General features: G+C 34.1%; 1 protein-coding gene across 2 annotated transcripts in view; it reads right to left on the reverse strand.

Moving 5' to 3' along the window:
• The window catches only part of LOC113501921, a 32,595-nt gene extending 20,215 nt beyond the window's left edge, over window positions 1–12,380 (reverse strand). The window contains exon 1 of one of the 2 annotated variants that reach the window (XM_026883234.1): window positions 12,050–12,380. In XM_026883234.1, coding sequence (XP_026739035.1) covers window positions 12,050–12,292 — 243 coding nt within the window. In that variant the 5' untranslated portion in view covers window positions 12,293–12,380. Of the gene's footprint in view, window positions 1–8,170; window positions 8,500–12,049 lie in introns of those variants that run through there. The other variant, XM_026883233.1, reaches the window with a different exon arrangement.
• Between the last annotated feature and the right edge of the window lie 2,095 nt (window positions 12,381–14,475).

Here is a 14,475-nt window from a genome sequence, read left to right on the forward strand (position 1 = left end):
ATAGTTTAGAATAAGGCCGGTACTGTAAGGAACGTTATAGCTTAACAGCTCGACATTCTCACATTATAATATTATTGGTCAAGTCAAAATAACTTTTCCCATTTTGCGTAATAAAACTTTCGTCGTCACATATCACTTAAGAACCGATCAAGTCTTAGTTTCCCCAAACTTCATTCTTGTGGCTTTCATTGAATATCTATCTATCTTCTATCTGCCTTACTAATTACTAAAATAGTTAGTTGCTAGTTGTTAGTTAAGTTTTGCGATTTGTCCTCATATAATCATATCACTGTGTCAACTACAATACCATAATTAAATAAGCTGAAGAGCCAAAAACTATTTAATGACCACTAGCCACTAAATCACTCATAGCTCACTGTTGGCCAAACGCCTTTTGCCTTATATTTATCTAACCTAAAATTAAGTAGTGGTTTCTTAGGTTTACGCGAATGTTAGACATTGAAATGAAACTACTTTTACGGATTTTATCGCGGTTTAATTTTAGATTTTAGTTCCCGACGTTTCGAAACCTTTGCAGGTATCATGGTCACGGGCAGACTGAGATGGCGTTCGTCTTGACAGAAGATGTTGCTCGTTCTACCTTCATATTTTAAACCGCGATAAAATCCGTAAAAGTAGTTTCATTTCAATGTCTAAAATTAAGTCTTAGCTCTCTTCAGTAAGTAACCAAATAAAACAAATATTTACTATTTACCTGTCTCTTTTTATTAACCACTGCATCCTGCTTTCTACGAAAAACAAAGTTCAGAGCAAAGTCCACGTCAAAGCAAAGCTAATTGAATGCAATGCGTATCAAAAGGTCATCGTCAATATACGACGGAAGCTTGTTAAGTGACGTTAAAAGGTGACTCCCGCTTTAAGTGACGTCATCAACGTGAAATGTATACCCACTGCTATCGTAAACCACGCTCGTTTAAAAAGTATGAGCGAATGTAAAAAAGATAATGTTATTTCGCTTTTGAATTAACGCTTAGAAAAAGGCATTGTAAGTTGAAACTCACGAATGTTCATTAACACAACCTTTTGTTATTAAATGATTGTTTTGTTTTTTATTGCTTATTTTAGTTTTTTTTTAATTAATGTATGTTTTGATGCCAAATGGTTTGATTGTACCATTAGAATCAAATATGATTTTATTGTATCTTATATGTGTGACGTCCTTATCGTGATGCGATTTTATGAATGTGCGGATTGGTAAGCATGAGGTACAGATTTGATCCCAAAGGAGGCAACAGCTGATGTCACTTTTTGTAAATTACTCTTATTCATAGTGTGACGATGCAAACAATCGCCAACCCGCAGTGAGCTAACGTGGTGATCAATGCTCGAACCCAGAAAAACAGACAAAAAAATAGGGCTGGTATTAAATTATATATTTTTACTGGACATTAGCGGTGACTTTAAAAAATGTTCTTCCATTTACTTTCAACTAACAATAAGACCTTTTTCAAAACAAATGAAAACTTAACAGAAAGGAAATTGAAAGAGCTGCGCTGAATAAAGTCGCGATCGATTGTCGTCATTTATAAAGCCTTAAGGACTTCAAATCCTCTGATTTACGAAATGAAAAACGAAATGTGAACGATACCTGAGGGTTGTGTTTTAGGGTACCACAATGTATATCAACATGATTTTTTGTTACTTTCATCGCATTAACAAAAAGCTGACTGCTTGTGCAATTTTGGCTATAGAAGTAACCTATTCAATTAAACTTTAATTATATGACGTAACTGTAAAAAAATAACTCCTTATATCATCACAAGGCAGACAATATGCAAATATATACTGTTCTTTATATTTCTTAATTAATCTAAGACACCACTGACAAACGCGGTGAAGAAAAACAGCGTGAGGAATCCTGGATTCGCAGTGAGCTACTCGTAGTTTGGGGATCAATGCTTAAAACCAGGCCATCAATGCCCAGCAATGGAACGTATACAGGCTGGTATTATACGGTTCTGTACCGAACTATTATAAATTTTTAATAATATTCCCAAATCCAAGTGAAGAGAACAGTAATACTTCTAGATAAGAAACAAAAAACAAAACATACGAACTCGCCTTCGTAAAATAAACGTCCTAAACTTTGACATATGACGAATGTACACATACTACAGCTACCAACTACCGTCAACATAGTCCGATACTCCGGCCGTAAGTATAACATAGTGTTTAGTGTTCACGTGCCTAACACCCGGAGATGACAGGCTCTCACGTCACGGCCCGGGGGCCCGGTAAACGGGACAACTTTGTTACACCCCCTGTGTGTGTATGAGTAACACGGTTTAGTTTGCTTTGTCATGTTAGCTATGATACTCAGGTACGTAAACTTAGTGAGTGCATCAAATGTATGCGATTTGTTGTTATAGGGACTGTGACAAGAACAAAAACTTTTAAGTCCGTCAGTCAGATTTCCAAAAAAATAATGAATAGTTATTTTGTCATTTTTCTCCTGAACAAAAAATTAAGTGGATATAGTGATTTAAAATCTCGTGTGACGTCACTTACCAGTACGCTTTTTACTAGCAAGTGATGTACAGATTAGTCCCTCTCATCATCGGCCGAACCTTTTCCCAGCTATTTTGGGGTCCGTTTAAAGTCTCATCGGATTCAGGTAAGTTCCTTACCAGAGTAACTAGTAATAAGAAAACAAAGTTATTTTATAACAACAAGACTCAATGGCAATTAAAAATCATATGAATAACAAAATCCGAGATAACACTCAATTTTAATTATGCATTTGTTGCGGTCCAATGTTATCAACTGTGTGACATTGCACTATGTTATCAATTGTTATTTAAACATACATAATATTATTTTTTATCATTTCGTTTGATACACATTACAGAACTAAGAACCAGCAAAAGTCGTTTTGCCATATAAATTATTTCTTGGGAATGTCTGGTACAAAAAAAAACATATCAAATAAAAAATGTTACCCTTAACATTTAGGAAGATGCAAAATAAAAATTGTTTGATTCTTAGATCTACCCAATATGCACACAACATTTCATGGGAATCGGTCATTCCGTTTTGGAGGAGTTTAATAACAAACACCACGACACGAGAATTTTATATCAAGATAATTATTTGAACACGTAAGTAGTACAAGCAAGACACTTCCCAATGCTCATCTCCACTGCCTAGTTCCTAGATACAGACGCATTTTTGGAGGCAACTTCGGGTCTTAGATACTTGCACTGTTACCAGCCTTTACCTGATGGCGTAAAATTCAAAGCCTCTCCTTAAAATGCAGTATTCCTTTCTCGTTATTCCTATTTATCTGACACTACCATGAAAGGAACTGTATCTTTATGTAACCAGTAGATTATGAAGCAGTTTGAGTGGCCACCTCCTTATATGAAGCTTCCGGCTCATTTGAGGCGAAGAGTAGAATACGTATCGCCGATTTAGAACAACTGTGACTGATTTATTTTGCAAATAAATATACTTGTCATGACATATACATTTATTTTCGGAAGCACACCAGCAAATTTATGACCGTGACAATATCGTCAGTTATTATCGATCTTTATTTTTTGTTTTAGCGACAAAATACGTCATCTGTGAAAATTCAACTGTCTTTTTTTGTTATTACATTTCATGATATACAGCCTTATGACGACGGACAGCAGAAATAGACAGAATAGTCAATTTTAATTGAAGAACCGACTGAATTTAGAAGGACATTTTACTTACATACATAAAAGCGGTTCTATAAAGACAGAAGGCTGTTTAAACACGTTACATTTTCAGATGCCCGACCCTAAACCTTATTTATCCAAAATAATCTAACTAAAGAGGATAAAATATTCATTAACAAAATCTGCTACCAACAATTTTGCACAGACATTATTTTCCGTTATGGTTTAAGACACAAACCCCATACACACGGCGCCATTCATCGGGTGAATAGCAAGCATTAGCATAATGAGAACACCCGAGCCTCTTTAAAAGGATTTCAAGTGTTGTACAACCGAGATATTTGCGGGAACATCTCTCTTTCTGGTTTGTAAGAATTTTGGGAAAAGGTAAAAAACACTTGGTGACAACAATTGTGATGTTTGCCTGATATACCTATGTAACTCTTTCGCGTATATTTGAAAGAAAATAAATATGACGCTTCCACTGTATGCGTAGCCTCAGTAATACGGTCCCATTTTTACCCTTTGGGTACGAAAGCCTAAAAACTAGAATCAACTAAGAAAACCAACCCCTAACCCCGGGTTCTGAGAGACCCGGCTTGTTACTTACATCCCTCAAGTAGCTAAGTCATAAAACAAGACCTTTGTAAAAATATGGTACACTAATTTAATACAAAATGAGATAGATAATAAATATAATATGCTTGTCTGCCTACAAAAAGCAGGAGTTAGAAGTGAGGGAGTTTTTAACAGAAAACTTTTTTAGTTTGGCAAGTTATATGCTGACCAGACCTTATTATAAACAGTATCTCGAAGTAAGAAAACTGATTTTAAAACGCTACGACGCAATACGCTGTACTCTTAAAATACATAACAGAGTAAAAAGCCTTACGAAAACTAATTTGAGAAAACTGAATTCAATTTTGAAACGCTAAAGCTGTACCTAGGTTAGCCTGGCCGTTAACAAACGCTGTTTCAATATTAAATTCAAACCACGTTCAGTAGATAGGGACACCTGTCGCTGGAGCCGACAACCGACGTCGTAACATCGACTGCCGGACATTTAGACACTGAAAATAACTGGGAAATACTCGTACGAAGTCGATTATTTAATAAACATGTTACGGTACTGTAGTAGAATAGAGAATGACCTAAAAATGCTGGTTTTAGGTATTTCATTGAGGAGACTCTTCTGATTGGGGAGAGAAGTAAGGATAGAAAAAAAATAGACTTTTTGAGAAATCTGCATTAATCGTTAGAAAGGGCGATGGGCAAATTTTATAGTCTGGGATGATATAGCTTTTTGGGACTTTTAGCGAAAAATCGAAACACTTTGTTCAGTAAAATAGAATATTTTTAAACTAGTTTTATATTCGAAGTATCTTAAAAGGTTTTTTTACTTCAGGAGTTTTCATTTAATACTTATAACTTACGCTCCAGATATACTGGAAGCTAAACAACCCATATGATTAGAAACGGATCAGCGTCCCGTTCTAAATTGCGTTGCCTGCATTGTTTGTCCAATTTACATAACTGCATTTGTAATTAATAAGACAATATTGTATTGTGCGTTATTGTGTTTCAATTTAGTTGTGAACACATGACCTATTTGAATCCCGTTGTTTGCTTTATGGGAGCCAATTAAAATGTGCACTTAAAATGATTGCCAATATTGTGGCTTTGTTTGATGCTGTCGAGAGGTATTTAATGTGTAATAATTAATTATCATATGCCAAATTATAGCTTGTTTACTGTGATTTTTATATAAGAAACCATTTTATTATTTGTTTTACTTGAAATGGCTGATTTAAAAGTTATCTGTTTAGATAAAAATATAATCTGAGGTTACGCAAAAGGAAAATGAAACTTTGATTGATATTTGATTTTTACCTTTTTACATAAAAACCAATATAAAGAAAAAAAGTGAGTATGTGTGTACGAGTATTACTGAATAAATTCCAGAAATACTAAACATAAGTCTCTGAGAGCATGTGATTTGAACCCCCTACGACACAAGGATTAAATTCCTTACTGCGTTAATCATTATTTAAAAGAAAATAAAGCACAAGCCACAAATCTTATATCTACAACCCATAGGGGTGATAAACAAATTTTTCAATGATATATCCAAATATATTTTCTTAATTTATTAACAAAAGAAACGCGTGTCATTTCATATCACTCCTATCTATTACCGAAATCATTATCTTTATAATCTGTTACTTCTATCGTAATTCAGTTAATCCTAGCAAAAGGGTCCAATGTGGATGAGGGCACAAAGGCAAGGAAAATTTGTGGTCGACCTTCGCATAAAATCTTCAGGCTATATAAGTGTATAAAGAGGTACCTGTAATGGCCGTAATTGGTTGCGCTGATGTATTTGGATTCAAGAGATTACCAAGATTTTTTTACTGTAGCCTTTCAAAAAAACAATTAGGCACAAATTCTTCGATATATTTCTCAAATCGTATGTCTGCACGTAAGGCTGAGTTGTTGAAGGCGCCAAGCCAAAAACACTGTGCGCGACATGTCGCGGGTTTGACCCCCCGCGTATTACAAGAATTTGTGTGATCCACGAATGCTTGTCCTGAGTCAGCCTGAGGATGTCTTAGTGCATGTGATTTGAATGTTTGTGGAACCCCGCGCGACAGAAGGATTAAATTCAGTGCGGGAGTCGTTTAAAAAAAAGATAAAAATGGTCCATTTTAATTTATTTTATTTACCTAGAGCCTCCATTTAATACTCATAACAAGGCTTTATAGTAAAATATATAACACAGCCTTAATTAATTTAATTATTCAATTGCCAACATGGTCCAATTGAATTTCAATTGTAATTTGTTCTCATGAATTCAATTATATTCAGAAAGCACAAGTATTAATTCGTTTTAATTTGCTGAATATTTTTGACACGAGAATCTCATATTGCTTTCATTTGAATATCATCACAAATTGTATTACTAAATTCTATAAATATAAGATTAAATTAATACCTGTATTATAATATGAAAATTTAATTATATTTTATGAATAAATTCTTTCATTTTCCTTAAGTACATATTTGGTAATTTGGTCACACTTGTATATATTACCTATCTTATCATTATTTTTAGAATTTATTTTAATACTTATCATAAAAATAGTTAAGTAGGTAACTGTAGCTAGTCTTGTTCTCGTTATTGCTGTTGGGATTTAACGTATCGGTGGTAACATTAACGTGTATTTGAAGCTCTAATAGTCATGGTGGCTTTTTAGTAAAAAAAATATGTGCCTTGAAATATCTGTCGTTTGTCCGTAAATCACAAAGCTTGGCTCAGTAGTTTTCTATTTAATGTTTGTTGCAAGCTTTTCTTAAATATATTATGTAAATACAATTTCCACAATAAAAACTAATTCATCAACATAAGTCATGGACCGTCTCTAGCCTTTTCTTTCAAAAACCTCTCATTTCGTTAATATTTGTATAACAAAGCAGACTATGTTTGCGAACGAAAAGAAATAGAACAATTTAAATGCAAAATGAAGGTTGATTTATGAGTTTTGGAGGTTCCATTCATTGCTCAGTTCACGCATATACCATTGGTATTTGCATGACAAACATTTAAGAACGTTTAAGCCTCACAGATATTAAAGATGTTACGGTGACTTAAGCCGAGTGTACAATGCCGAAGTTTTTAGCGTGCGCAATGTGGTGAGATCAAAGCCTTATGCCTTATAAGTACTTGAAGTATGAATTGCTTGGAATTATGTCGGGACGATGTAATTCTGGAATAAGCTTGTAATTCCACGTAAATCTAAACCACGTAAATTTAATTCCATTTAAATCTTTTCTAATTTTAGTTTTTTTGCCAGTAGGTAAAATTTTCTTTTGATGTAAATAACATGAAACGAATATGGCCAAATCTTAAATGGTTCATTTCTAAAGTGTCCATAAGAGGTTCTATCTATAATTCCAGATAATTTTGATCAAATACAAGTCACAATATTAATATCAGACTAAACATTTTTGAAAAGCAATAAAGCTATCCGAAATCGAGAAATTTGGTCATTAGCAGAAAGTCGTGTACCTAAATATTTGGTAGTAGATAGTATCCGCCCTGAAATCCATCAACGCAATAGAACCTAAACCTAATATACTAGAGTAGACACAGCCTAATGCGTATTTTGGTCACAGTATTTAACAAGTTTGCATAAATTTTAGTCGAAAGGTAGAAAAAATGTATTCGAAAATTAACATATCAAAGAAGATCATATTCATTAAACTTTAATATCTCATTTAAGTATACAAACTAAAGATATTTGGTCAGTTATTCATCGTAGCGTCGGAGTAATGTAAAAATAGAACGATTTCTTTTCGTTTCAAAAAATCAAGCTGTTATAAAGTTTGATAAAAATGACAAGTTTCAAATTATAATAAACAAGCTCGGCATTACTAAGGAGTACTTATTAACTAAATAGCTACCAAGCGACACATATTTACGCATAAGCATAAAAAAAATAACTTACGTCTTCGCCAATTCTTCCGCGGGAGAATATAACCTTCCCCACTGGCATTTTGGGCACAGGCAACTTACATTCCAGCCCAAGTTTATACCACAGTGGCAATCCATTTTTGGGAACAGCCCTCACTGGTTTCGGTACTGAGTCGATCACTTTCTTTAACTCAGTGGGCTTCCTGAGTGTCATCAACGTTATGTCTATGTCATCGAGATCCTCGAGCGTGAGCTCCGTTATCTTCTCCGAAGACATTTTATTCTTATTTGATTACATATAAAAAAATAATTTAAGAAAAAACCGCGACGCGACCGCTTGGCGGGTCTGCAAAAAAAACTGACAGGTGTCGATGTTCATTTTTCAAATGTGTATTTTTCTTTTTTATTTTGCCAGTGTGATTGTTAGTCTGGAGAAAAAGTTTTGATTACTTTTAAGCTAGTTTAAAGTTTAGTTTGATCAGGTCACTGGCTAACGGGAAGCCTGTGTCCAGCTGTGGACCTCGATAGGATTAAAGAAAAAAATCTTTAATTTGAAATCAAATCAAATCCTTTTATTGTGAAAATGTCAACAAATATTGAAACAATGTTCTAAAACATTTTAATTTTAATCTTTTAATCTTCCACACAAAGACTCACTCAAAGTTTTGGAAAATTTACTAATCTTCAAACCGTAAATTAACAATTGGAGAATGGCCTGATAGTTAGGCTATCAAGATGAAATGGCAGAAATCTGGCTTGAAGTAAGATCCGGAATTAATACTCATTTAAGTAAATGATGTTGATCCGCTTAAAAGTCTTGCCAAGAAGTAAATTAACAGTCGCATAGTTGCCAAATTGTTCATTAAACAAGCAGACATTGGCAGCACCACTAGTTCATCAAAAAATTATCATTTTCAAGTTATTAAGGATAACATAAGAATGGGGTAAATAAGGAAATCCTCAAAACTTTGGTATTTTTTCCATTTACGCTCACCGTACAACAGGTATTACGAGATGCAAAAAAAAACTTACGATAAAATGTTACTAACCACTGCAACTGTCCTAAGAATTTTATCTTTAAATTGTCAATTTGCAATAATTTATTGATTTAGACCTTTTTTTATTTCTAGCTACCGCATTAGGTTAAGTAACCTGTAATGGTAGATTAGTGTGATAATTAAATAAATCAATAAATACATTTTATAAATCCAGAGGTACTTAGGTAACATTTTCCACAAGCTATATATGTCTCAAGAAAATGAACAAAACTCTTTCATCGTATATAACTCGAAATCAACGAGTACCTATATCAAGGCCAGCGGTATACAAGAGCTTTAGAATTAATTGAACACTTAATAGACTCCCCCTTTTTCCCGCGGCTGAGGTGAGAGAGGAATTATGTAAAAAAGATTGCCTCTTGACCTAAAGCCGGGTTTCTATCGCGGCTTGAGTAACACGTTAGCAACGGTACGGTATATGTATACCTGGTTTAAGGGAGGTTTTATGTTCTTATAAGCCAGACTCTTGTAAATCCCTTGTAATTTTGATGGTTATACAAATGTTATATTAAGTTATCGGGAAGTGCCTCAAAATTGAGTTATTAAAATCCAAACGGAACGACAATAAACATGAAAATTGACTGTATGAAATCATGAGAAAAAAGGTGCAATTAGATGATGGATTTAATAATAAACCGTTTTACGGGGGTTATAACTAGCCTATGTCCATTTTTGACAGTCCACAAGTTTAGCCGAAATACCTTTGCTTCTCTTCTTTATCAAAATCGATTTAGTTGTTTGCAAATATGAACCTATGTACCAGATAGATATACACACAGTCACTTAAGTTTTTTTGCAATATGAATGCGAATAAGACTACCCCGAATCCAATTCAAAGACATCTTCTCCAACTTAAATAGTTCTTAGATTGTGTAAAATTGCTTTCAAGTTTGTCTTTATTTATTAAACGGACGCAAAGAGAGGATCGCGTTTTATAGCTCAACTTGAGTGACCTATTTTCTGAACAATGCTGGGATAGCATACGTTGTTTATTGATTGAAAGATACCAAGGTAATAGGTGCCATTATTTACTTGGAGTTCAGTATTTTCTTAAAGTGGCTTGTTGTATTTACAGATAACGTATTAGGTCGTAGCTTTGTTTACTGTTCAGGTAACCTTGCGGATCTATGCATGGATTTGTATGCTAAGGTGCAGGGTAGATCCTACAGCAGGCAAATTACCAATGTGACTTTTTCAATGCTATACGTTATTTCTTAATTAGCCACGAACAAAGAGAGAAGAAAACATCATGAGGATACCTAGCTTCCAAATAATGGAATCTGAAATCGCCAACCCTTGTGAGCTAGCGTGGTGATCAATGCTCAAAACCTTTCCTATAAGGAAAGAGATGGCCTGGCATTATATAGTATAAGTTTGATTATTTTGACTTCAGATACATTCAGATATGTTTAAGCTAACCCTAAAGAAGGCAGGAGAAGCACTTTTAGTTAGAATTTTAGTGGAATATTGGGGCTATGTATCCTCTGGCATATAATATTCACATTCATTGCTCAGTTCACGCATATACCATTGGTATTTGCATGACAAACATTTAAGAACGTTTAAGCCTCACAGATATTAAAGATGTTACGGTGACTTAAGCCGAGTGTACAATGCCGAAGTTTTTAGCGTACGCAATGTGGTGAGATCAAAGCCTTATGCCTTATAAGTACTTGGAGTATGAATCGCTTGGAATTGTGTCGGGACGGTGTAATTCTGGAATAAGCTTGTTACACACACACATTTAAATCTTTTCTAATTTTTGTTTTTTTGCCAGCAGGTAAAATTTTCTTTTGATGTAAATAACATGAAACGAATATGGCCCAATCATAAATGGTTCATTTCTAAAGTGTCCATAAGAGGTTCTACCTATAATTCCAGATAATTTTGATCAAATACAAGTCACAATATTAATATTAGACTAAACATTTTTGAAAAGCAATAAAGCTACCCGAAATCGAGATAATTGTTTATTGGCAGAAAGTCGTGTAAATATCCATCAACGCAATAGAAACATGGTGATTTTTTAGTCGTCTTACAAAAGTAGCCCAGTTCATATATCCGACTGTATGAAGGATTGCAACGCATTGCCATACACCGACACAAAAAAGTGGGTGTCCATGAGGATTCCCCCGCCTAAACAAAAAAAAAGTTCATATATCCGACGTAAAATACCCCTAGGCGCGATTATTATTTTTTTATCATCAACTAAGATAATAAGTACGAAGAAAAATTAAACTTGAGAAATCTGAAATATACTCTTAAAAATGATAAAAACGCCACCGACCGCGCCCTTTACCATTGTTACAAGGCTCGGACCGAGCTCGCAACAGAGCTGTGTTTCTAAAAAACTACGAATTGCATCATAATATTGAATAAAAATTGCATTTTAAATTTATTCAAATCTCATAAATAGGTACTTATTTTTTATCATGAACGTGTCCTAGTCATTGGATACATGAGCTGGGCTGCTTTTGTAAGACGACTAAAAAATCACGGTGTATACTAGTGTAGACACAGCCTAATGCGTATTTTGGTCACAGTATTTAACAGGTTTGCATAAATTTTAGTCGTAAGGTAGAAAAAATGTATTCGAAAATTAACATGTCAAAGAAGATCATATTCTTAAGTACATAAACTTATGATATTTGGTCAGTGATTCATCGTAGCGTCGGAGTATTAAAAGCAGAACGATTTCTTTTCGTTTCAAAAAATCAAACTATTATAAAGTTTGATAAAAATGACAAGTTTCAAATTATAATAAACAAGCTCGGCATTACTAAGGAGTACTTATTAACTAAATAACTGCATAACATATTTACGCATTAGCATAAAAACTTATTAAATTAACTTACGTCTTCGCCAATTCTTCCGCGGGAGAATATAACCTTCCCCACTGGCATTTTGGGCACTGGCAACTTACATTCCAGCCCAAGTTTATACCACAGTGGCAATCCATTTTTGGGAACAGCCCTCACTGGTTTCGGTACTGAGTCGATCACTTTCTTTAACTCAGTGGGCTTCCTGAGTGTCATCAACGTTATGTCTATGTCATCGAGATCCTCGAGCGTGAGCTCCGTTATCTTCTCCGAAGACATTTTATTCTTATTTGATTACATATAAAAAAATAATTTAAGAAAAAACCGCGACGCGACCGCTTGGCGGGTCTGCAAAAAAAACTGACAGGTGTCGATGTTCATTTTTCAAATGTGTATTTTTCTTTTTTATTTTGCCAGTGTGATTGTTAGCCTGGAGAAAAAGTTTTGATTACTTTTAAACTAGTTTAAAGTTTAGTTTGATCAGGTCACTGGCTAACGGGAAGCCTGTGTCCAGCTGTGGACTTCGATAGGATTAAAGAAAAAATTCTTTAATTTGAAATCAAATCTAATCCTTTTATTGTGAAAATGTCAACAAATATTGAAACAATGTTCTAAAACATTTTAATTTTAATCTTTTAATCTTCCACACAAAGACTCACTCAAAGTTTCGGAAGATTTACTAATCTTCAAACCGTAAATTAACAATTGAAGAATGGTCTGATAGTTAGGCTATCAAGATGAAATGACAGAAATCTGGCTTGAAGTAAGATCCGGAATTAATACTCATTTAAGTAAATGATGTTGATCCGCTTAAAAGTCTTGCCAAGAAGTAAATTAACAGTGGCATAGTTGCCAAATTGTTCATTAAACAAGCAGACATTGGCAGCACCACTAATTCATCTAAAAATTATCATTTTCAAGTTATTAAGGATAACATAAGAATGGGGAAAATAAGGAAATCCTCAAAACTTTGGTATTTATTTCATTTACGCTCACCGTGATAACAGGTATTACCAAATACAAAAAAAATTACAATAAAATGTTACTAACCACTGCAACTGTCCTAAGAATTTTATCTTTAAATTGTCATTTTGCAATAAGTTATTGATTTAGACCTTTGTTTAGTTCTAGCTACCGCATTAGGTTAAGTAACCTGTAATGATAGATTAGTGTGATAATTAAATAAATAAATAAATACATTTTATAAATCCAGACGTACTTAAGTAACATTTTCCGCAAGCTATATATGTCTCAAGAAAATGAACAAAACTCTTTCATCGTATATAACTCGAAATCAACGAGTACCTATATCAAGGCCAGCGGTATACAAGAGCTTTAGAATTAATTGAACACTTAATAGACTCCCCCTTTTTCCCCTGGCTGAGGTGAGAGAGGAATTATGTAAAAAAGATTGCCTCTTGACCTAAAGCCGGGTTTCTATCGCGGCTTGAGTAACACGTTAGCTACGGTACGGTATATGTATACCTGGTTTAAGGGAGGTTTTATGTTCTTATAAGCCAGACTCTTGTAAATCCCTTGTAATTTGTATGGTGCTACAAATATAATAATAGGTTATCGGGAAGTGCCTCAAAATTGAGTTTGAAAATCCAAACTGAACGACAAACAAACCAGAAAAGTAAGTGTATAAGAATGTGAAAAAGAAGGTGGAAATGAACGATTTTTTAATAGTTTTAACTAGCCTATGTCCATTCTTAGGACACAAGCTTGCAAGAATATTGTTGCCCATTCATTAGTGAATATGTATCAGATAGATATACACACAGTCACTTAAGATTTTTTTGCAATATGAATGCGAATAAGACTACTCTGAATCCAATTCAAACACATCTTCTCCAACTTAAATAGTTCTTAGATTGTGTAAAATTGCTTTCAAGTTTGTCTTTATTTATTAAACGGACGCAAAGAGAGGATCGCGTTTTATAGCTCAACTTGAGTGACCTATTTTCTGAACAATGCTGGGATAGCATAAGTTGTTTATTGATTGAAAGATACCAAGGTAATAGGTGCCATTATTTACTTGGAGTTCAGTATTTTCTTAAAGTGGCTTGTTTTTTTTACAGATAACGTATTAGGTCGTAGCTTTGTTTGGTGTTGTGGTGGTATTACGGTTCTATGCATGGATTTGTTCGCGTGAGATGCAGGGTAGATCCTAAAGAAGGCAAACTACCAAGGATACCTAGCTTCCAAATAATGGAATCTGAAATCGCCAACCCTTGTGAGCTAGCGTGGTGATAAATGCTCAAAACCTTTCCTATACGGAAAGAGATGGCCTGGCATTATATAGTATAAGTTTGATTATTTTGACTTCACATACATTCAGATATGTTTAAGCTAACCCTAAAGAAGGCAGGAGAAGCACACATTAATGTAAACTAAAAAGAAACCAGATCCAAAAAACTTTTTAACACCCATGGTTTAATTTTAGTTTAATATTAGGACTA

The sequence above is a fragment of the Trichoplusia ni genome, chromosome 16 (genome assembly GCF_003590095.1).
Source record: "Trichoplusia ni isolate ovarian cell line Hi5 chromosome 16, tn1, whole genome shotgun sequence".
NCBI lineage: Eukaryota > Metazoa > Arthropoda > Insecta > Lepidoptera > Noctuidae > Trichoplusia > Trichoplusia ni.